Here is a 26,092-nt window from a genome sequence, read left to right as displayed (position 1 = left end):
CTTTCAGTACTTAACCAACTTAAATTATGATAATCAACAACTGTTTTGAATGGTTGACTATCAACCATTGGGTTATTAACCAAATTGTTTATTCAGACGCAAGATCCCAAGTCCATGTTTCTATCTTCTTTGGCTGACTTCACGATCTGGTCAATTGGCAAGTTCATTCAGGCCTGACCTGATGAGAGGGAAAAGGGGAGGGGGTGGGGAGGTCAAGGGGAGATACAGTCCTAGGTCCAAGATTTAAAGGGGAAACCAGGAATTAAGATATGGAGGGCTCAGGCAAATATGGGAAACATTGTGTATATTGTTATTTTAAGGATGAGTGCAAAAAAGGGCCCATGTGAAATAATTATCCTCCTGAGAGTCTAACCTGCCCAGTTGATGTCTGTGGGTGCATTACAGGATGCCCAATAGATAACAGACACACACAGTGTTTGTCATCATATCTACTATCTGGTTTGTGAAATAGTGCTACCACAGTCAATACGTTTGCACTTATTCCTGAACACTTCAAAATATAACTTATTTTTATCACTGTAGTATATATCCACTAACTAAAGTTTTTTTTTTCTAATTTCCAAACAAGCTTTGCTTTTGAATTTTAGTAAGCTGAAGTTTTGAAATGGACTTAAAACAAACAGATGCCTTATATTTAAAGTAAATTTCTCAAAAGAATTTTTTATAAAGATACTGTGTGTCTAAAATCAATTTGAAGTGTTGGATTATCTTTGCAGGAAGTTTACAGTGAAATGCTTACTACACACAAAATAAACATCACAGTGTGTGCGGTGGTTTGACAATGTCACCTTGCTGGTTAGGTATGGTGAGTTGAGGTGATTCTGTACTCCAGATGAACAGTCCTAACCTAGGCCATTATCTCCTTAAGCCACTGCATATCTCCAGAAAAGATTAACAAATAAATCTCTTCCGGAGGGGAAAGAGAAAAACCAATATATGCTTCATGTCAGGCCTTGAAATTTGGGCTACTTACTGGCTTAATACCAGTGGATTAAGTTTGCAATTTGCCTGTATAGAAAGAAAAAAAGGCAAGTTTTGTATTTTCTGCAACTAGACAAATGTTAAACAGATGATAAGTTGGTTAACAATTGATTCAGTCAAAGAATCGGGGAGTTAATTTCCATACAGGTCTAACATATGCCAGAGCCCCATAGAACCGCTTTACTATCTGCAAACTTATTATTGGGCTGCTCATATAAGCCTGGTGAATATACTGATGTGTGTTGTAATTCAGTAACATGCTAGTGGACACTTGATTTTAGCCATTAGATATTTTTAAAGCCTCCACTTGCATTTGTAAATAGCAATTTAGTGGCTAAAATTGTTAAGTTCTCCTCCTGGGTGTCTACAATCTAACACATCATGCCTACCAACTAACCTTCAGATCACTGAATGTATACAGAGGCTACAGTATCCATGAATTAAATGTAAACTTTTGATGACATAACTGTAACAGACATCATGTACTGTAGAGAAGATCATGACAACATAAATAGTCATGCTAGGAATAAATCAGGTATCTCATCACAAAAAAACAAAATTGAAAATTGCTATACAAGTGCAACTATTTATCACAGTTTTTGTTAACATGTACAGAAACCATAGCAGGCTAATGACAAAAATTAAGTTTTGTAAATGTTTTGTAATGGCTTTGCTGTCAAGTGAGACTGCAAATATTTTGCTAGCTTTACTCCTGGCCTTTTGATGGTAAAATTGCTGTGAAATTAAACTGTGGTGATGATCAACCTTTTATTCGAGACAGCACATTTTTTGGTTGTAAATACCAAAAATATATCCAAAGTTGGGATTTCCTCTCTTGGAAGGAAGGAAGGAAGGAAGGGAGGGAAGGGGAGGGGAGAGTAGAGACTCTCTACGTCTTTTACTACCGTACACAACTCAAACACACAGATCATTTTTTAGAAAGTAATCCAACTTCAATAAACCATGTTTGTGGTGTGAGCAAGAGTTCATCCACAAATTAATGCCAAAATGTTTTACAATTCAATTGTAGTCTGTGTCCAAAAAGATAATCCATAATCCCTACCATACAATCCAGTTTTAAAATGTGATTTACAGCCAAATTAGAGCTCCTTGGTATGGATGGAACTATATTTTGCATTTATTTAGGTTGTGACTTATTATGCCCTTCTATGACTCTAACCAGGCCATATAATATTATCATACACCATGTAGTTAACTAGCTAGTTCACCATATAAACCTATATCTACTGCATGTTGTAACAACCAATAGAAAACTCATATGATATGCCAATTATCATGCACAGTAATTAATAAATCAAGTAATCGACATCAAGTATATTTATTGCAATGCATTTTGTGTCCCAGAAATTTAATGAAACATTTACAGGAAAGCCTGTTTTCTCGTATCTGCAAACCTTGCGATTGTTCAACTAAATTTTTATTTAGTTCATGACACCAATGTGATGGACAGTGTTCAGTTACAATTATGTATAATTTTGTCAAGGCTCATTTTTAAGGATTTTCTTACTTTCTGATCACAAAGTTTGAACAGCAAGTTTGGTTGTTGGAAAAAATAAAGCAACATATCAAAGAATGACCAATATACATGTACAGTACACTGTCGGAGATACTGTATGTTTAAAATTGGTAAACCAAGTGTTGGGAAAACCCCCACCCTCCCCCCCCCACAAAAAAATCCTCTTCAGGTGGACCATCGAGGGCCAACTATTTTTGACGACTAGAGAACTTTGACAACTTTTGTTTTAGCGGTTTTTGACATCTTTCCAAATTTGACAATAGAGTACAGCACCATGGAGATATATATCACATTAAAGGGACAAATTAATCAATCTAATTCAGTGGTCAACAGGAGTCACTCAAGCTCTCCCAGGGCCTTCAAATAAAAGCCTTCTTTTAGTGTCACTCTCAAAGCAGCAGTTTGACTCACATGAATGACATTAGCAGGCCCTTTATGGACCTGAACCCCAGGGCTATAGCATATCCACCCCTCCCTCCCCCCACCTGACTCCCCACAGTTCACATCTTGTTTTTGTTTATTTTGTTATTTGGATTATTTATTGTTGTAATGACTGTTTTGATTCCCAGGCCAATCACTGGACGACTGGACAGTTGGCTATCTAAAACCTTGTGAGCATTCTGAAGCTGCAATTATGCCATTTTACTAGAATAAACATAGTTAAATGTGAACATTGCAGTCTTATTACAGCCAAAAACAACCTCATGGCAGCTGAGAAAAGGCAGAACTGTCCTTCCAAAAGATAAATAGATGTTTAGTTTAATTTTTTGGCAAAACAAACCAAATATTCAACATAAGATTTCAATTAAATAAAACTTAAATCACTCCTAGACTTTTGTTAAGTACTTATGTCAATTTACTAATTAGCCAGTACCTGGTGATACCATTCCATTTTGTAAATTCAACTTAAATTTTAGTTCCAATAATGTTTCATATTAGCACTATTCCCATGGAAATATGGAATCAGAAGTTTTTCTTAATCATTTGAAATAAAAACCTAACTATTCAAGCTACTGCACATGATGAACCACATTGTTATTTTTTAATTTTAGAAAATGCAACAAACCATTACTTTACCATTGAAGCTTTTTTTTCAGTTTTCTTTTTTGGCAATTTAAGAGAAATTACAGAGTGTTCCTCAAAATAAGGCTGCAACTAATTAATAACCCCACCCCACCCAGACTTTATCATCAAATTAATTACTGAGCAAGAAATTAATGATTCAATGTTATAAAAACATTATTCAACAAACTGTAATACTTTTTACTTATCATATTGCTTCTACATTTATGAACAAGTGCTTAGTGCTCTGATTTTCATCAGCACATAATAGGCATCATAATGAATAACTTTTTTGATTTTTAAGTCAAATAGAGAAATAAGGCTATGCACCAGCAGCCTAGGAATACTTGATAAGTCTATTTTAATATGTAAAGCAGTATGATGATTCAATAAAAATTTAACCCCAGGACTGTTACTCTCCCCTGCTCCCTGTTTTCCAACTTTTTTTCAGTCATTTTCTTGACATAATAATTATTTAAACAAAACCTGGCAAAAGCAATATCACACCTGCTGGAAATTTATTTTTTTAAACAACTGATATCATCATATTACAAAATTCTCAAATTTCAATTGTAGGCTACTGTACATGTATAAAATATACATGTAAATCAGAAGTACAGACCTTTTTTAATTTAAAAAAAAAAGAAAATGGAATTCTCATAAAATATATACATTACCTCCAAAAAGAAAAATAATTCCTATGTCCAGTCATAAAAATATTCCAAACAAATAATTTGAACATTCCAAATTTCTTCTTTTTATTCTTCACTGGGAAGTTACCGAGCTATGTTGTACATGTACTGATTCCATCAGTGATGATCCACAGGTTCTGAAGTTCAAATTGTCAGCAGGGATATTATAACAACTCTGTCCCATTCCAGATAATTTGTCCAGGTTGAGAACGCAGAGATCTTTCTTCCACTGTGGTGGTGGCATGTGGTGGAGAGGTTAACATAAAGTACACACTATACATAACATGTTTCTCTGCCTACTCGGTCTCGGACTCCTAGGGCAAGCTGACGGTATCCCGTGCTTACTCACTACTGGTTGTGCAGAGCTGCTGACTTGAATGACAATGTTTCCATTTCAATAGACACTTTACTTTATGACTGACAGCCATATAATCTGCCCATTGATTGCTCCTCCCACATTGTTTAAAGAGGCTTACATATTTGCCGGCAAAAGAAAAAAAAAATCCCAAAAAACAAAAACAATAGCTATTTTGTTGGGTAAGGGATGAGTAGTTGCCATGGCTACAAGGGACTTTATGATCAGAGTTCTATTTAATTTGAGGGTTTGGGTGTATTTTAATCAGAGATGTTGGGGTTTGAATTCCACCCACACAGAGTGCAAAGATCAGTACATTAGGCCATAGCCCACATGTTGTGAGCTCTCCCCAGGGATAAACACTGAAATATCTGAGTCATGATGGCTTGATCATGGCAACCCTTGGTTTTCTTCTTACTTCTAAAACAAATAATCCTACCACTGGTACTGTCTAACCTACTGTCAATATCCTTAGGGCCTCTGGGCTCAAAACTTCAAAGCTAGGATGGTTTCCAGAACAGAAGCAAGAAAAAGGATAAAAAAGGAAGAAAACTCAGAACAAATCAAATGTAAGTTTCTGTTCTGTACAACGTATACAGTTTATCATGTGGGTGTAAGCAGAGTGTTGTTCCATCACAACTCCCTGGTGTAAGTGACCTACAGCACATTGATTTACATTAGTCTGCCTTGCACTTCTAATTTAGTAAAAATACTGTAGTTCTAATCTTGAAGTATAATTATGATCGTAAATCAATTAGGACATTTTACCGAATGATTTAAGCCCAACTACTGTATCTATCAGTTCAGGTATTTTTTATCTACAATCTATACCATTCCCCCCCCCCCTCCTTTTTTAAGGAAAGACCAGTTTCTTTAATTATCAATACTTCAATGGCAAATTCTTATCTTAAAATCGCAAAAATAAAGTGGCACATTGTAACCTCGACCCGTCAAATTTTCTTTCTAAATATTGAAATTAAATTTGAAAATTTTTGAAAGTTTTCTCATAATCTGCTTTATGTACATGATAACTTCTTAATATCTGTATCTGTCAGGGTGATGAAATGTTGACAGTAAACTTAAAATCATTTAATATTATTCCTGCAGTAGGATTCATCTGGTGAAAGCCTCCAAGAGTCTGTCTTGGCACGGCGGTATTAATCAGGGTACTCTGCTCCCTTCTAAGGTTATAATCACGTTGATCGAAGTGGCTGAACTACCAAGTCTAACATGTCTAACAGCATAATATCAGCTCTTGAGCAGAAACAATACTACATTAATCTAGGAAAAACCATACATTTACACTGTTTCATTAGCTTTAACAAACTAACGAATGCAATTTGCTCCACCACTATGTCTTTATGTACAGGGTAGGCATAGAAACGGAAAGCTTAACATATGAATAGCAAAATTCTTTCCGCCCACTGGGTGGAGTTGGGAATGACATCATCGCTGAAAGCCTCGTCAGCTCTTAAAAGTTTATCCGTTTTATTTTCAATAATTAAGTATAGGTTTACATGTTCTTTGAGTTAATTCTGCTTAATTCTTTATGCTTATTCCAAACAGGAAAAAAAACAAAAACCCATGTACGTTTATCAGCTTCACATGTACAGTATTGGCACTATATGTTTCATTCCACATAAGAATGTGGTTCAAGAAAGTGTCTACGTACTGTAGGTGATGAAAATGTTGAGAATCTAATTACAGTACATTTATTTATCTCTCACAAAATAAAATATTCATCACTTGGATGATATTATTTCAGATGGTGGTGTCTTATAGTGATCAACAGCAATCAAATCTTTTAGTAATTTCTCTGTATTCAAGCATGGTTTTTGTTATGACTACTGTAGGAACTGTATGCAGCTTGGGTTATGTCACAATCTGCATTTGCCTGGATGACGTCACGTTCGCTACTGTTCAAAGTATATTTGGAATATTCATGCTAATCGGTTAAAAATTGTTTCTCTGTTGAACGCAATATGAGCATTCTCATACTTTGATAAAATGTTTGGAAAGTTGTTCATTGTTTCTTAAAGTAACTTCTAATGGCTACCCAGACAATTCATTTGAAGTTTGATTTACAGTTAGTAGTATCAAAATAGTAAATATAAAAGAACTATACATGAATGTGTTTTTCTTGTTTTTTCAGTAAATATTTGTACTAATGATCTAACAAATATGCAGCATACTTTATTACTTCCTGTCAACTTTTGATTCAGTTAAGCAATCCACACTGCTCAAAAAAAGTTTTATTCATTCTATTTGTCGATTAGTTTCCCCACCCACTATTACTGAATAGTATTATTACTGAATTACTCAACTGAACAATGCCCCCAAAACCTGCTGTACAATAAACCACTCTGTTGCCATTTTTTTTCTGAGCTGTGTTTACATTGCCATAACAACCAGCTGTAACATATACCACCCACAAGACTAACAAATCACATACCAAACACAGTTCAAGGGGGTGGGATCCAGTCATTGATCACCAAAATAGTGTGAAAAAGATTCCACATTTCATACAATCAGGTCATCATTAGTCTACAGACAACTGTGCCTACCAATCACTGATACCTTGAGGGGCCATCTACTATTACCAGATAACTGTCTAACTCCCCCCTCGTTCTTGACACCTTTTAAGATTTTTTTTTTTTTTTGGTGAACAAGCTGATGGAAACCTGCCTTATTTTCCTAAAAAACAAACTCTTCCTCAAATCATGGAGGTAAAATGCTCAAATTAACATTGGGGTTGTTGTGATGGTTGTATGACTTAAGACCAAGCCTTGTAAATATTTAGCCATGATTGTATAACTTCTCATTTTACTTTAAAACTAAGAGATATTTAACTTGTGGTTGAAATCAATTGGTGCCTCAAAAGTTAAGCTTTTTTTCTAAACATTTAATCCATACAAAAAGACCAAAATAAGAATGAATAAATAAAAATTAAGGCCCCAAGTTTCCTTGGCAACCTTTAGGCCTAATTTCATCATTTATTGAAGTGGTTTCTGTGGGCTGAAGTAATCTGACAAAACGTACCTAATCTTTCCTGCGTTAACATGTTGTACAAATAAACTCAATGTAAACTGCACACTTAAAGATATATGTGGTTTTGGAATACAAATATGTAATCAAATGATCAGTTTGGGAATATATCCCTTACCTTTCCACAGGTTTTATTGGACGACATACTGGACAAAAGCAGTACTCATACCAGGGAATTATGTCTCTATAGTAGTATCAAATGAAAAATGAAATTGTAAAATGGACAATTTACCACACAATTACTGTACAAAGTTGTGTGTAAAGTAGCAGTTTCTGACATTGATTCTGTTTGATAAAATTATTATTATTTTTTTGGATCATACTAAAACATTTAAAAAGTACTTGGCAGGAATGCATACACTACAATACATCCTGCTTCATATATCTGTAACAGCTACATATAGCATCTCTTCAACAGACAACCCACACAGTAAAATAGTACACAACACTAGTATTAAGCCCCCAAAATGACAAAAGTCACTGTATAAGTATTCAGAAGGATTTTTCTGGTGACAAACAATAGGACGTTTATACTGAAGAAGAACATATTCCACACTGATTGACGAAAACCCCATCTCTATAACCTCCCCCCCCCCTCCCCCTGACTGGAGATGTGGTTGATTGAATCTGATTTACCTCCATGATTGCATGTAACCTGTGGACTGAATAGACCTTCAATGGACTCTTGGAAGTTGGATCACAGTAGGGGGTCTGTGATGTCATCTGGGCAAATGCTCTTTGGAAGCTTTACTAGGCTGCTATAATCTTCTTGATGATTTATCCTTGAAACCTGATCCATTTGGAATGCTTGCTTAGATCACCATGTTATCTGTGTGTAGAATTATTTCATCAATTGTAGGTTTCCTCTTTGGTAGAGATATTCTTTTCCTTTGTGACTACGGTGATTGACAAATCAAAAAGAAAAACAAAGATGTTTTCAGCAGAAGTGCCCTAATGACATCCATTCATTCTGCTGTTGTGAGATGCAACTTACAAAATAATCCCCAAATTAGAAAATTTGTTACATCGCGATACAAAATGCTACGAAGACGCGGTATGCGCCAAAAGATACAGAAAATTTTCAACAATATGATCAATAAGCAACCAGCTTCAGCCAGCAGTTAATCCTTACAAATTTAAAGCACATAACTCAGTGATTCTTGAATACAAATGCAGTGGACTATAAGAGGGGAGAGGGAAGGGGGAGAAGGGCCAAAGAGGCAGATCAATGTTGCTGCATGAAATCATTGGGATCCCCCTCTCCCTTCCCCCATAGCAGGGCCCTGTAAATAGGTCAAGTTATTAACTTTCATTCCCCTAAATAAACTCTCTTTTGATGAAATTTGTTTAACTGAACAGTCCACAAAGATGGAATAATGTCATCAGTGAACATGAAACCTCTACAGTTCTGTAGGTAGATATGTAGATATAAATCTGCTGCCATTGTTAGCTATGCTAAAACTAGGGGTCAATGTCAGCTGTGCTAACCCCTCCTTTCTGCTGATTTCTTGCCAAACTTGCTATTAAATAATTCATCTGTACCTTAAAATGAGCATAAACCGATATAATAAAACACTGGAGAACCAAACATCACCCCTCTTTATGTCAAATGAGTGAAAACTCTTGGCAGTTACAGAGAGTGACATTCTTTGTTTTCATAATCGGCAAGAGAAAGAAAAAGTACACCAGAGGTGAGAGGAACAACAGGAATCTTGACAGTGAATTGGTCATTATGGCAAACTCCCAATCTAAATTGAAGATTTTAGGTTATTGTCACGCCGCTGTCTCCGACGACGTCTGTCGCCGTTGTGTTGGGAGAGCCACATTTGAAATTGAGGCTTTTATACTGACTGAGCTTACATGACTCTAGAATATACAAAGCCAGACCCTGAGGGTGAGTCGCTCTACGATATATGTTGCGCTCCCATAGTTATACTATCGGTAATGCTTAACCAAGGGCAGATATTGTTTTTACAAGACGCATCTTCCAACGACAGCGACTTTGTGGGACCGGCCCAGCAGGACATGATGGGCTGAGAAAGCAACCTGCTGAGAGGAGGGAGGTGAAGATGAAGCTAGGGTGACTCATAAAACAACCAACCTCTCTCATCTACATTGTCACATCACCCTTGAGATGTAACAGCTGCTCTGGGGAGAATATTTATCACCCCCCAACAAAAAAACTGAAGATGTCATGGGCAAATCAGATGAAGAATCCTTTCTTCTGTCAGATTTCTGAGAAAATAGTTTTTTCTCCAAAATTTGAGGTTTTAGTGCAATTACTACCATAGTGTGAAACAATGGTAGCCACTTTCTTGGGCAAAAGAAGAAAAAAAATTGAGGCACTGTTGGTTCTTATGTATCACATAATTTCCTGTTGACCTGGCAACTTGGTGATGTCTCCAACTTTTCACTTCTCAGAAAATGATCTGAGGTTTATCTGGCTGAAAATCATCATCCTTCTTATCAAACAGAAAAAGCAAAAAAATAAAAAATAATAACTATTGAGAAAACTGCAAGAAACCAATCAATGGACAATAGCCCCCTTCCAGTTCCAGCAACCTTCCTTGTTGATGACTGGGCAACAGTTTTTACAGAGAAATGGGTGGATTGTTGGTGGAAACTGGTATCCACAAAGTGACCTGACCGAAAGCCACAGCAAAACAATGTACAGGAAGAACAGGCCAATGTACTTTACTCATTTTGTCCTCATGTAGTACAAACACTTGCCCTTTTCAATTTGTCAAATTATTATTAAAGGTTAAAGTGATTTCATCTTTTATAGGGTATACCACAGGAAAATGCTAAGGAAATTGGTGACACTGCTACATAATTGCATGTATCTGGGAATTTTCTTTTTTAGCACAGGAACCATACAGGTATCTCTGTTAGTAAATTAATAAGGAGTAAATGCTATGTTTTGCATAACAGTGAATACCGAAGTAATTTTGTAACCAGAGAAGCAACTTTTTATCTTATATCTGGATATATCTCTTGAAGGTCATCAGTAATATGCTAAATATGCTGGAAAGTCAAATAAATGGTGCAAAATTCATCAAGCATTTTAATGCCACCTATAGAGCATCCATGCCAATCTTAGACAATTAATTGCTGTTGATTCAACCTCTCCACTGTGTCAAGAGGGGGGGGGAGGGAGGGAAGAAGGGAAGAAGGCGGGAGGGGAGGATAACTTGGAGAGGTTGAACTCCCTGGAAAGTACTTTTTAGTATTTTCAGTAATTGCTAAATTTGGGGATGATACTGGTGTCCTTAACACCAAGTAAGAGAACCACATATGGAGAATGATTGTCACCAGATGGCTGTTTCTAATTATCCTGCGAATTATTAACAGAGTTAACCAATTTTGTAGTCCACAAGTTTAATGCACAGTAATATGTTATGCTTTTTCAAGTTTCAAACCTTGAGGGTTTATGTCATTTAAAGGATTGGTTCAGGTGTTTGACATGTCTATTTTGTATGAAAGAGCACAAAAAGACAAAAAGAACAGTGAAGAAACTACCATGATAGCATGCTCTGTTAATATGACACTTTGAAGATATCAAATTTCTTTGAAAACGACTGGTGTAGAAAGACTTACTGTGAGGGTGTGATGTCACATCCTCACTTCCTTAACATTTGTGAATATATTTCTTTAAAAATTATTTAAATTTTTTAACACATTTGAAAATAATATAATCAACCATTCTTCAGATGTTTAATCTCAAATACTTCCTTTGACAAATATGAGACCTCCTGACATATCTTTTGGTTGAAAGTCATGAAATCTCACAAACTATTTAGAGAAAAAAACAAAGACTTTTCAGGAATGTGAGGATGTGACATCACAGCTATTCAGATTTCAGCAGTTTCTACACAATCTGATAAAACTTTACACTTGAATATCTCTTTAACCGAAAAAGATATTTGAACAGTTTTTTCACCATTGTGTTTCTTCTATTGTCCTCTTTCATATAACATAAACATGTATGACAACTGAACCAACCCTTTAATGACTTCTGATTTAATTTTGGTCAACAAGAGTGACCCATGTAGTTCCCAGATTCATTATCTTTCCTAATTTATCTATATTCTCAACTTGTGAAAATATGCTCAGAATGTAGTTAAAAAAGACAGAAAAGGAAATTAACATTCATTGTTTACATTTCCTTCATTATAAGTGCATTCTGTACTGAAACTCATTTACCACAAATTTAGGTTACTACAAACGTAATTCAAAAGATAATCCTGGGCAGATATCGAAAAGAAACTAATCTGGCCAGATTTGTAGATCCAGCTGGAACCAAGTAAATTTCCATTATCCAGCTGGACAGTCCGGCATGACCGGTTATCCTGTGCATCGCTCCTTTAACAGTACGTCATTATTTGAAATAAACTGTGTTGCCACTGAATATCGGATTTTAATGAAATAGCGCCACAAAAAATTAATCCAGACCATCTTCGACTTGTTCTAATCTATCTTCTTTTAAGAGTTTCTTACTGAAGAGTTAATACTCATTTTTTCTGTCGTGCATTTCATTGTTGATGCTTTCTACTTTGTGAAGCGCCATGGTCAGTCACTCGTTTCCTGGAGTGTCGCTATAGCCTACTACATAAATCTACACTATTATTACTACTATTATTAGTATCTCAAAAACTGCTTAAATGTTTGCTACTAGAGATATAAATTATTAAATCAGAATTTTTTTTCTAAAGCGGTATTAAAATTACATCAACCTAAAGATACACATCATCTCATGTAACTGATGTTATAATTACCATGTTGCTCCATCCCCACCACAAGACCTCCTTCCGGCAGTGGTGTTTTCTTGCCTCCTTGCCTACCACTGGTTATTTTCACCACATGTGCTATGTCTTGAACTTCTGTGAAAATACTCTGAAGGCATCCCAGCTGTATGGGTACTTGATGACAGGCTGCGGCGACACTTTCCATGCATGTGCCAATGTCCATCTGATAAATACAACCAAGGAAACATCAAACTTGAACATAGAACTTTAAATCAATCATCAACATCAATTTATCTTGAAATATTGAAATATTAACAATAAAACAATGGGTTTTTTTTTTCAAATATTTAACAGTTTACCAACTTGTATCCAGACATTGGGAATCTCTGATATTAAAATCCAATGTTTATGAACTGTTTATGTGGCTAAGTTAATGAAAAAAACACAATGACAGAAACTATGCAATTACAGAAAGAATTAATTCAAACATATCATCATAAGTGACACATTTTGATGGAAAATTCCAGTAACTTTTCCTGCACCCTTCATAAAATTTAAATATTAAATATGTTGTCATAAACAGAACTGTTGAACTTCTTTCAATCTCTGAAACGGCTTATTTATTGAAAGAAAAAACAAAACAAAGTTTTGGACACACAACATTCTGTACTGGTTTAACCATTTCATAAAGTTCTGGTTTATCCTGAGCAGTCAATTGCTTGAACATACCTATCTTGATCAAAGGGTATTGCAATTGCAAGTTGCAACCAACAGAAACAAACAGCTTTAAATGACAAAAGATTTAGATAGTCCCTGCACTTGATCTGATGGGGAGGGATCTGATCAACAGGTAGGGATCAACTTCTTAACTAGTGAAAGCTCTCGCACTCAGGACCTGACCCCGATGAATTAATCCCCCTTTCAGAGGAGATCAGATCCAGGGCTTGAGATCAAAGTAAAGAAGTGTGAAAGCTTGGTGGTTCATGGTGACCTGAGATGATGTGTTCTTGCTGTGAGGGGTGCTTGTACTTTACTACACTATTGCTTGTATCTTACTGTCCTACAGTACATAACTTCCTGTTTCTTGATTGCCTGCTTGTGGTCTGATCGCCCACATAGGATCCAAAGTGAACATACTTCGAACAAGTGGGGCAAAATATTTGTGGTAAATTGGAAACACAGGATTGCGATTGGGGTGGGCGGGGGGGTGAGGGGTGTGGGAAGGGCTCAATGTGAAATACTAACTTATATGAAATGTATCATAAACCAGTAATTATCTAGTTGTAAGTTGTAACCACTCGCTATCATTCTTTTAAGGACTGGTTCAGTTGTCATACATGTTTATGTTATATGAAAGAGGAGAATAAAAGAAACACAATGGTGAAAAAACTGTTCAAATATCTTTTTCGATTAAAGAGATATTCAAGTGTAAAGTTTTATCAGATTGTGTAGAAACTGCTGAAATCTGACTAGCTGTGATGTCACATCCTCACATTCCTGAAAAGTCTTTCTTTTTTCTCTAAAGTAAAAGTACATTACAATTTGAAGACTACTTTAAACCAAAAGGACATTATCAGTCTAGGTTGTGTTTCTATGAATCCTTCTCTTATGATTGACAATCCCTTTAAACATTAGAAGCTGTTCAATCAAAGTGACTGGACTACCTAGTCTAGCACACAGAGCATTTGGTCAGCTCTTTACAAGCAACACTAAACTCTAAATAGAAACACATGTCAGACATGTTTTGATGTACAGTAGTTAATAGAATATTATAAAATAATGCACTAACAAATTAACATGTAGGCTTGCAATGGATAGCTTACCTATCGAGTGATTTTGCCTTAAAGGGACATTCCAGAAGCGTAGCAGGTTTCTCTATAGTTTTTAGTTTCAGAAAGCAATATAACATTTCTTTTGTTGTTTATTCTGTGATTCTGCATATCAAGTACATGCAAAATATGTTTGTAGAATATGTGTACGGACACGCTACAAGTCTGCTCTAACATACATGTAAGTTATGTCGCAACAAAAACTACAACTTAAACCACAAAACATTATTTTTAAACAAGTTTCCTACACGGTATACAGGTCCATGACTACCTCAAATTTATGAGCCAAATATTCCTTCTCAATTCTCTGACTTTTGATGTCAGAAGGTGACAAAAACATATTAAATCATTTGAATAGACACACTGCCTTTTTAAGTACCACCTTTTCACATCAGTATGAGAAACAGGACTTTTCCATTTCGTACCTTTTTTTCTTTATACCCATTTTTTTTTTGTTTTTTTTTTGGAACTAATACAGAAGGTTTGTCCTTCTGTTTTATGATCTCTCCAAAGTGAGGTTCAAGTAATTTCTTATGAGCCACAGAAGACCACCCACAATGCCTGGGGGATCTTCGCTACACGTTTGATACATTTTGGATTGCTCTGTAATAACAGCACACCTGTTCTACAAATTTCACTATAGCAGGCCTCAAATCTGTGAGGTTACTAACCGTGAATAAACTTACCCATTTTTTCCCCCAACAAAAAATGAAATATAAGAAAAAGCATGAAAATATTAATATTCCATTGGAGCTATTACTGAGTTCATTGGTACTGAAGCTACTAAACGCTACTGACAAAGCCAAAGATCAAAAGGTAAATGTGAAACAGGAAGTGCAAATTTAAGGACTTTCTAAGACATTGGAAGAAAAAAACTACAAAAGTTGATATGTGAGTTTTGGGGAGGTTTTCTTGCTCTGAGGATTTTTTTTACTTGGGGTAGGGATTAGAAGGCAAGGGAAGGAGAAGAGAGAAAGGAGAAGGGATGAAGAAGATGAAATGGGGACGATAGATAATGCTACTCGTAGCACGTAATGAAGTTATTTATGACAAGTAACTAAGTACACTTTGACACTTTGTACTACATTGTTCATTCTGATAAATGCTGGTTACTTATACCGTAAGTATATATTTCCAATGTTTTCAAAAACAGTTTCCTTTAAGTCCTAGTGCCCTGTTCAGGATTTTTAAAAGTATCCGATACAATGAGTCTTCCTTACTATTATTTTGAGAATGACACAGCGTTTGATGTTATGTGAATATGTGGAAGTTTTCATAAGAATGTCCAAATAGTCTGAGCCTCTGTTCTGTCGTATAATGTCGTCTGCCTAAATGGAGATCATTTCATGAAATCTTTAAGTCCACTGAGCCACTGCTCTGGCCAGGAGGCTCAGTCACAGTAGGAATAAAAGTTACTATATTTTGAGATTGACACAATGTTATGTGTAAGTTTTCATTGCCTTAGTCCACTGAGCCCTCCATCCTCCTAAGGAGAGGCAGTCACAATCGCCACGGTGAGAGAGGACGTAGTTTTGTTTGATGATAGTGACTGTTACCATGGAGGCAGAGTGAAGTATCAGTTAGGCGGTTGGTCTATGACCTGAACTTTATAAATCACTTTACAAAATCATACCAAACACAAGAAAATATACAATAGGAATATCAAATATTGTTTCTCCAACTGGCCTGTTCTAACATTGACACTATAACCAAAGACCACCCCATTGCCGACTGAAGCAGTACTTGTAAAACTAAGGGCATTAAGTTTATGCACTTTATAATATCTAGGGATGGGAGTTAGCTGCAACGACTAAAAGAGCCTAAGAGGTGTAAATAACACGGTCTGTAAAACAAAAATCATGAAAGCATTTGATGAGTTAGACAGTAGTCTTCTTTCCAATTTCAGACACATTTGTTCAGGTCCAAATTTTAAGATTTTCAGTAAAAAATGTAGGTTTTACCAGGGAGTTGTTATGGAACAACTCCCTGGTTTTACACTCGTCCTTTATTCGGCCTAAATGTGTTAATACCAACATGCATTTAAAAGGTCTAAGTTTAATCTTGACAGACCTTTTCAAGGTTAATATATAGTGTTCCACACATGCATCTATGCTTAAAAATTATATAGAGAGGTGAGATATATACAATAATATAAATAACAAAATAAATAAATATAAATAAGTCAATTTACAGCTCATGAGAAAATACATTACCTATTTGAAAAAATTTCCTCCAAATAAGAAAATGACAAGAAGAGACCTCCTCAATTTGAAATTATGGTAAATATAGTATATCTGTTGTGTTACTTTATATTGTTGCTGATGTGTTAATAGAACTCTCGGAATACATCCACTCAGCAGAACAGCTCTGTAATTAGTCCAGACTTAACACCCAATATCCACCATATATAACAATGAACAACAAACACTACAGATGATGTGGGAGTTATCTACAAGAGATAACTTGATGGGAAGCTGCTAGTTTCAACTAAGAAAGTAATCTATCAAGGTTATGGAAAGACTGGCCTAGACCCCCAAGGCGGCTTTGCAGGGGGTGGCAGGAATTTCACTTGCCAGATCCTTCTGTTGATATTTCCTTGAGCACCCTTCCAGAAATGATTGAGTTATGAGTCTGTTGGTGGCATAGGAGACAGCTAATAAAAAACCTGTGTGTGGTATAGGGTCAAAAGGCCATAGTTCCAAGTCAGTTGCACAGTAGAGGTAAATGCAACATTGTAATATCCGTGGGTAATTGCCAGGGATTTACAAGTTACCCCCTTTAGAATTCTAGGAATGGTTCTATTCCACTGTACATTAACACCTTGGTTACCAAATCTACCTACTGTATAACATATATTACATATAAACAACCCTTTCAATAACAGGTTTCATGTTTCGGTTGCTGCATTGACACAGGTCAGCATAAGATGTCTGGTTCAAAACTAAGTCTGTTAATTCAGAGGAATCTTGATAAAACAACTCTGCATATATGCAATTTACCTGTGATCTGCAAAATTAACGTAGCTTTTTGTGATGTTGTTGTTGTCGATGACAAAGTCGTTAATCCCAATGCAGACGAGATGATTTAATTTATGAATAATTCAATCCAAAGTAAAAAATTCTGGATACAAATCTGGATGAACAACTTCTGTTGAATGGAATCATTCCCTCATCTTCCTTTTGGTGGAAAATTCTAGGCAGGGTGTTTGAGGTTAAAATCAACAGTAATATTATTACACCAGATATTCCACAAGTTTGTCAAAATGGATGATCAAACTCAAATAGCTGCTTGAAGCTGTATCTTGTGTTGAGTTGAAACCTCAAACAAACTTTGACAAACTATCTACTCATACTTACAGTATATCCATAATCGAATAGATCTGTGCACGGTTACAAAATTGTTTGATTGCATCAAAGTTTCCTGCTATGAAACGATTTTAACGGTAAAAATGATTGGCGCCAAGCATGCCAGAAAGTGAAATGTTGGTCACTCGATTGCAAACCAACAAATTACACTTTAATTCCCAATCTCAAACAGTCCCTCTTACTGGGACATTTTACTGCCTCCTTCACAGTAACTTCACACTCTTCAATGTTTGAGAATATATCAGATGGTCCAGGCATCTAGGATAGCATATTAATAATAATAATAATGATATTAATCAGTATTATTATGACGCTTAATCGACCACAAATGAAGCGTGGCTCCCAATTCAACATTTATCTCAAATTTAGAATCTTTAAAATTTAGAAAGTCATTTCAGATGGGAAAACCGTAGATGGCTCTTGGATGAAAAACCCACCTTACTATGACCCGGCCGGGAATCGAACTCCGAACCTCCCGATTGCTAAGCCTTAATTGATTCAAATGCCACCGTCTTTATCTACCCGGCCACAGCACCGGTATCATTCTTAAACACTTCTACATTTTTAGGACATTATAAGGTTAGGCACTTAAAATGCTGATGAACTTTCATCCAAATGTACTGTTTCTTTTCCAATTAGAAATAATGAAGTAATTTATCATATATATCTGACTATAAATTTGGTGGACATAAGGAACAGATTTTGTTTTGAGTTCACCCTAAGACATCTTTAAATTTCAGACAGAACCAAATTCAGCTCAAAATGCCGAGCAAATCTTCGGCTTTTTTTATCATCTGAATATCTGCAATAATTCCTATTGAAAGGATGACTCATATCAAGTGGAAGAAAAAGCAAGGTAAGGTTGTGGTATTAAAATACATATTTAAGCCAATGAGTTAACATTAATATTTATGCCTGCACTGAGGAATTGACTTCATCAATAATTTAGTCTTAATTTAGGTGCATTCCAGAGAAATAGCATATTTTAATGCTGAATACACTCGAACAGTTATATATTACCATAATTACAGTACTAGGACTACAATTTTTCTTTAAGTATTTATATCAATTAAGACTAAAAATCTGTATTATAAAGTCAACCTATTAATCTTAAAAATGCTGGGATTCATTTTGTATTCACCTTAAATTCTTGAAAGTGATGACTTCCAGTACAACTCTTTGGATCTTCACAGGTTAACTGTACTGCTCAATTGTTTTGTCACATGTGCTTTAAGCATTGTTAAAAAGTTTCCAAAATTATATTTCATGGACTTCCGACACCTCCACACTATTGTCAGAGATTTTTAGAATGTTGCCTTTATAAACTAAGCTGTACACCCAAGATGGAGGAGGAAGAACTCAACTTAAATTTTTACCACAACTGGCATATTTGAGGGTAACACAGATGACCTTAAGTTGCATTGGTTCCAATCAACACATCCGACAATAATCAGTTTTGCACTGAACACAACTATAAGGCATTGTGCTCACGCTGTAGACCTCTAAATTATGCAGAATGCTTAAATTATACTTCTTGACTTCTTGTTCTGCAAATCACTAGTTGTCTTCTGTGGAGGTGCTTCTAGCTAAAATAACTAATGGTAATCACACTTACCTCCAATCTCAAGTTGCTAACAATTGCTACAATTTTTGAAAAAGAACTTTCCTGAAGGTCTGTATGTGCATGTCTTTAATAGAATGCAAAAAATCTGCTTTGTGGCAGGGAATGTATTGTACAGTTGGTGTGTCATGGACTCCCTGCATGAATGTGTGCATGAATGTGTACTACTGTGTCACTCACACTGTGTGCATGTTCATGGAGGGAGCTGGAGGGACGTGCATCACTTCATTAAGGAAAAAAGTGGTCCACAAGACAAGAAGAGTTGAGTAACATGTTGGGAATGACACTGCAGTAAAAAGCTAACATATTCCTCAATTCTGAGCTCCAAAAAAATTGCTACTGAACAGTGAACAGTGAGAACTTTGGTAATATTGTGATGGCCTTTGGAACTGTTTTGTTCATACAACAAATGGCATGGTTTAATACAGTATGATTGTAAATGTATCATGTATTAGTTGTACATTCTCTAGGCTAGCAAAGAGTTGTCAAAGTACACTTCAATTTCATTATTTGAACATTTTTGTTTCTATTTAAAACAAGATTGTATATAAACATACTTGATTGATTTAAAACAAACAATTAAAACATACAATTTTGAAAGGCACTATTCTAGGAAGCTTTCGGGTGACATGGTAACAAGGTGAAATAATTTCTGCTGATTCATCATTCTGTTACACTACTGAGTAAATCAGTGACTAATGGCCAATGCATAGTTGTTTGTCACCACAAGTCACGTTTTTCAAAACTAAACCAAGGATAACACATCAATTTTAAAATCTTCAATTATATCACAGTAGTTTTAGAGCCAATGTTTGAGTCTCCAATGTCAAATTTAAATTGTCGAGTCATTTCGGATTGATGCAAGTGTTCCCAATGGTATAATCGTATATAAGAAGTTGTGACCTCCTTGCAAGTTTAACATGGACGGAGCAATGTTAAGACACAAGCTGCCTCTGAACTATAGAATGTTGTTTTTTGTCATCATGAGTGTACAGAGTTCTCTTCAAAGTCACTGTGATTTAGGTGAATAACTTATCACAACATTGCACAACACTTGATGGGAAAGGAAGCAGAAAGCATTGTGGGATTGATATTTATAGGTCTTGCCCACAGCCAAAGTACCTGTAGCCCTTCCTCACTTTTTTGCCATATCCTGTTGTGAGGCACTTTTATGAATAATTTCACCTTTATATACCAGAACTGTACAGTTAAAGTTTGATGCATGCCCTAAGTTAGGGAAATTTTTTGGGGCTATCAACTATCCCTAAAATCAATATAGTTGAAAGATAGAACTTAACTGCACGAAAAGTCAAAGTGACCATCATCATTGCTGTCCTTAATATAATAACATAATAATAAGTTGTGCAAAGTTGTCACTAAAAACTTACACCACACCATCCTTGGTCCCTAAACAGTGTTGTAGTCAAGTACTTTCATCCAAGTACCAAGTATGGTACTTGAAGTTCGGAACGTCATGTGCCATAGTCCAACTTCTACATTTTAGGATCTGAGTACCAAGTACAGCATTTTAAAATCTGAGTACTGAGTACGATCACTTTTTCATTGAGTACTTTTCAAATACTCTCAGGTAATTTTGATAATCAACAATCTTGTGCTTGTTTCTACTCCTTTGAAGGTCATTTTATGCAAATGATATAACAGCTGAATGTGAAGCAGTCTTTTGGACCATGTTATTGTTTGCTAAATTTATACAAAATGTCTCAATATTAGTTATTTTCTGATGAGGACAAATTGGCAGTAGTGCTCAAGCAACTTCCTAAAGTGTACACAGTAGCAATAATGCTACTTATTGTTCTCTACATTAGCAGACATACATCAATACAAGGTACGATACTTCAATACTTGGTAATATAAGAGGCTAGTAGTACTAGCCTGTCATGTACAGTACGATACTGTTGGTGTATACCCATGAATAGCCTAGGCCTGCAGTATGTTATTATGGAGTACTACAAAAAGCATTGAAAATTATGCAGCTTCCAGTTGTACTTGTAATACATACATACATACATACATACATACATACATACATACATACATACATACATACATACATACATACATACATACATACATACATACATACATACATACATACATATTAGACACTTATATAGCGCTGCTACATCGAGATTGTAGCGCTTTACAAAAAGAAAGCTAAATCTTAGAATATAGATAAGTTTTCAAAGCTTTCTTGAAAATGGACAAAGAACGAGAACTCCTCATGCTAACAGGAAGGCTATTCCACATGCGTAGGGCAACAAAAAAGAAAGATTTGCCCTCCGCTGACTTGAGGGTCCTGATGGTTCTGGGTTCAGTGAGGAGTGTGGTGTCAGAAGCAGAGTGTAAGTTTGATCTACCAGAGCAGTAACAAGAGAGACAAGCACATAAGTATGTGGGGGCGGTACTGCTTATACATTTATAAACTAGAACCATTACTTTGAAAATAATTCTCACTTTGACAGGAAGCCAATGTAGTTTATGTAAATAAGGGGTCGCATGATCATACTTTAAAGCTTGACACACAAGTTTCGCCCCCCAGTTTTGGATACGTTGCAACTTCCGGATGATACTCTTGTTACAGCCAAGAAGCAGGGAATTTCCATAATCCAGCCTAGAGAGAATCAGACAACGAATGACAAGAATGTCAGTTTACAAGTTATTCTATCATAAGTACTTATGATGTACTGTAACCTCAACCTTAATGAGTGCATAATCGACGTTCTTAAGGATTTGATCAGCGGTGTCTTTCGAGGGAAAATCCAAATCACTCAACAGTGTTTTTCATATGTGTAGTTTCTCAGAAATGTAATAATCTCAAAATATTTGTTGTTCTGTGCCTACGCAATGTACAATTGAACAGGATTTGATCTCAAAATGTCTGCCGTGTCAAGTTCTTTCATACCCCGAAATTGACAAATTCGTTGATAAGCTAACTGTAAGTATTCATCCATGGATGCTGTTTGAGCTCAGACAGGTCAGGTCCCAGAGAGTAGTGGTATCATGATGAGGTAAATTTTGTTATTTTTAGGGAGTAAAATTTCCAATGCCAAAAATACTTGGGGTGTTAAAGGCTTGCAAAAAAAACACAATTTGATCACATACCTGAAATGGATTCAAACTTATTAAATATGTAACTCTGCTTCGCTGCAAAAAGTTAAGGTTGCCTACGGTATCGTTGCTAGCTGAGTAATATTTGAAGGTGGGACAATCACGAAGGTGCGTCAATTATGAAGCCTTTACTACTAGTTAGCCAGTCTAGCTTAGGCCTACACCAAGTACTGTAAATCGAAAAGGAGTGCTCCAGCATCCAAGTGCGAGTAATGATGAGTAGGAGTACTAACATCCAAGTACTTGCTACAAGGTACTCGAGTAAGACTCGAGTACCAAGTACTTTTCATGTATTACATGACTGTCGCTAAGACTAGGCCTTACTTAGGCTAGGCCTTGGCCCTAGCCTGCGTTTAGAATGTCTATCACGGTAGAAGTAATTTGTTAGCCGACATTAGTCATACCCTAATGTGTGACAATGAAACCTTACCAAGTGAGATGGACTTGTGCTGTATTGATTCAGATATAATATAAGGTTTTTCAGTTTAGATCCATGATTCACTACTCTCGTGTATCGATCACTGCACAGTGTTACTGTGTTACCAGACAAGTTATGGTCAGGAAAAGGAGAATGTGATACGAAAGTAACTCTGGCAAACGTTTAAGCAGTAGCAACGGTGACATTCATACGCAGATTGTTCGCGGATTGTTTCAATTAAACTCTTGGCAAAATATCAACACGACCGAGGTCAATTAACATTAACTGCGTATATTAAAGTAAACTAGGCTAATGCTAATTTACTTGCTACAGGCCCAGATGAAAAGTATTCCGACATAGGCTAGACCTACTAAATACATAATGTAGGCCCGTTTAACGTTAGCCTAAGTTTGTAATACAGATGTAATGAATGTGTATGCATGAATCTATGGAAATGGTAGTAAATTGATCCCTAGACGGCTAAGATATTGCGCAAGCTCAGCAGCAGCATGGACCCCCAACATGCCAAACATGGCTGTGATTGGTGTAATTTGTCAGTATATTAAATTATATAGAGGGCGGCAAACGCTTTTCCTATTTTTCGCAAAGTGCAACGCTATCTGTCCGTTCTTCTTGACGTTTGGATTATGAATTTGGAGTCACCTAGACGTGGAATATTAGGTTATGACCTATGACCATATAACTTGTGCAAAATGGTACTATTCAAATAATCTGGCTCATTAGAGATCTTTCACAACTAAGTAATCAAAAGCACAATCCACAGGTTGTACAACTTGTTATGCCTAGTGCCTCGAAGTGGACCCATTTAGGTCAATGGCCTATGTAAAAGGGCCCAGAGGGTATTAATTCGTCGCAAACCTGCATAACGGTACTATTATTCCCGCGTTCTCATTGGATTCATACTAAATACTGGTGAATATTACATCAATGTTTCCCAGTATTTTTCTCATTCCAAACACTGTACGTTTGACTCATCAGTCGGAAAGTATACAGAACTGAAGATTATGAAATATATCCTATAACACATATACTACATGGCCCATCTCCCGGAGAAAATAAAAACATTTGTGAGATACAAAATTAATGAAATTTTGTATTCTTTGTGAAAAGTATAATATTGGAGAAGAGGTCTTCTTACATTAACCAACTTTTTTTTTGTGGGACTGAGGACCGAGAGAAGATGGCGTGAGTGGGGGGGGGGGGGGGGCTAGAGTTTCTTATTATCCTCGATCGGCTGTTTGCCCTGAAAGTCCACATTTCGCGCAAACATAGTTTTAGGCACAGGCCCATACATGTTTAAAATTATACCAATAGCAGAGTATAGAAATGTCAGCACAAATCACATGACTTAATATATTAATATTACCATAGTCTCAACCCTTTCTCTAATATGTGTTATTTTAGTGTTATTTTCAGCTATTTAAAAAGTTACTAATGCTAATTAATATTACTCCTCTGACTCAAGATGCTGCCCGCTATATCACCTTTATACTGAGCACAAATACAGGGTTTTGAATCAAGATGGTGGACCGGAGGGGGGGGGGGGCACAATGTACCACGTGGCAAACAGGTTAGGGCATGAAACGTCAGCGCGTGAAGTTACGTTTTTGGGAAATTTTGGGTAATGTTGTGTTCACTTATTGACCCTCGAAGTTCGTGCCGCCCCCTGACAGGTTTCTTGTAGTCCCCCTCTCTGTCGCCTCTGGTTTTGAAAACATGTTCGACATGTTACCGAACAGGAAAGCAAGTGCCTAAACTAAAAGACGTAACAAACTAAAAGACGTAAATTAAGATCAACCACTCTTACTTAACTCACATTTGATAATCACGTGATTCAAAGTAATGTCCCCATGATCGCACAGACGTTCAAGGGGAGTCGTGCTTGACCTCATAAAATGGGTTAATTTCTCTTTTCACAGATGACCAAACAGCAAAACATATCACCCCATTATCAGATAAATGGTGAAACATTCAGATATTTAAAATTATTCTCTCATTCTTGATTTGTCTGCTACACTTTACTATGATAAAACTTGCAATATCTTGCATATTTTGTAATTTTCTGTGCTGATTTTGCACTACGGTAGGCTACATTTGATATGCTTTATTTCATTATATTCAATTGTCTTTTATCTCTTCGGAGTGTAGACGAGAGAAAGCGATAGTGACAAGGATGAGGGAGGGGGACTGTGGAGGAGTTTGTGGTGTTTCGAAATACGGCGCACATTCAACACAATAATTTTTATCATAATCCTTGACAAGAAAATGAAATACCCGACTCGTCCTTCCTAACACTGTTTTAACCGGTGCTGTGGCCGAGTGGATAAAGACAGTGGCATTTGAGGCAATGAGGCTTAGCAAACGGGAGGTTCCTGGTTCAATATCTGGAACCTCCCGTGGGTTTTTCATCCAAGAGCAATCTACAGTTTTCCCATCTAAAACGACTTTCTAAGTTGAAAAGATTCCAAATTTGAGTTAAAATGTTGAATTGGAAGCCACCTGATGTGTAAGTTGTAATCCATATTCCCTTGGGGATTTTTTCCCACATTTGTGGTCGCTTAAGCGTCGTAAAAAGAACTGCTGATTATTATTAACTATGTCGGATTCCCTCGATTATTTAAGCATTTTTTTTGTACTTATAAGAGAACCAAAGGTGTTTCATTCGAAAAAAAAATCAACTTTAGATGATAGCTCTCCTCAAGAACCAGTGACTGTAGCGAATCCAGCTGTGATTCAACATAGGTTAGGCTCCCAGGAGTTCATCCAGCATTTTTAAAGAGGAAGAGGTCAGGCTCTGGGGTTGTTGAGGCCAATTCCCATGTAGGAGTTCTCTCCCACTTAAGAAACTGCTTCTCCTCGAGACAAAATTAAGACTGTAGTTGTGAATGGTGCATTCTTAGACATAAGTATGGATCATGTTAATCAGGTCAACAATTGAGTCTATACACACTGTTGTGATAGGTACTTTTTCACTTTATGTGTGGGTTTGAAACGGGGGGGGGGGGGGGCGAGAAAAGGACATTGGGGTGGACCTCCACCCATTGGATCCGTGTCTGGCCTCACACTGCTCACATCAAAGCGTGATAGTTCAATGAACTGTCGACGCTTCTTTTGAAAAATGAAAATTAACATTTATTATCTTTAATTAAGCAAACTCACAGAATTTTTTCCGTTTAAAGGTATTTAATGACAGAGCAGTGGCGGAGCGTCCATACAGTCAGGGGGGGGGGCGGATGCCCCCCCTGACGGACTCAAATGGACTGCTGGCGCC

At 36.4% G+C, this 26,092-nt stretch overlaps 1 protein-coding gene across 3 annotated transcripts in view; it reads right to left on the bottom strand.

The window, feature by feature from the left end:
• The window catches only part of LOC139979791 (uncharacterized), a 39,409-nt gene extending 16,159 nt beyond the window's left edge, over nucleotides 1-23,250 (bottom strand). The window contains exons 1-2 of one of the 3 annotated variants that reach the window (XM_071990899.1): nucleotides 22,813-23,250; nucleotides 12,469-12,661 (exon numbers count right to left, since the gene is read on the bottom strand). In XM_071990899.1, the coding sequence (XP_071847000.1) occupies nucleotides 12,469-12,661 (193 nt within the window). In that variant the 5' untranslated portion in view covers nucleotides 22,813-23,250. Of the gene's footprint in view, nucleotides 1-12,468; nucleotides 12,662-16,480; nucleotides 17,193-17,266; nucleotides 18,395-22,812 lie in introns of those variants that run through there. The other 2 variants (XM_071990901.1, XM_071990900.1) reach the window with 2 other exon arrangements.
• Between the last annotated feature and the right edge of the window lie 2,842 nt (nucleotides 23,251-26,092).

This window comes from Apostichopus japonicus, chromosome 14 (genome assembly GCF_037975245.1).
Source record: "Apostichopus japonicus isolate 1M-3 chromosome 14, ASM3797524v1, whole genome shotgun sequence".
Lineage (NCBI taxonomy): Eukaryota > Metazoa > Echinodermata > Holothuroidea > Aspidochirotida > Stichopodidae > Apostichopus > Apostichopus japonicus.
This window is presented reverse-complemented; position numbering and strand designations above follow the sequence as displayed.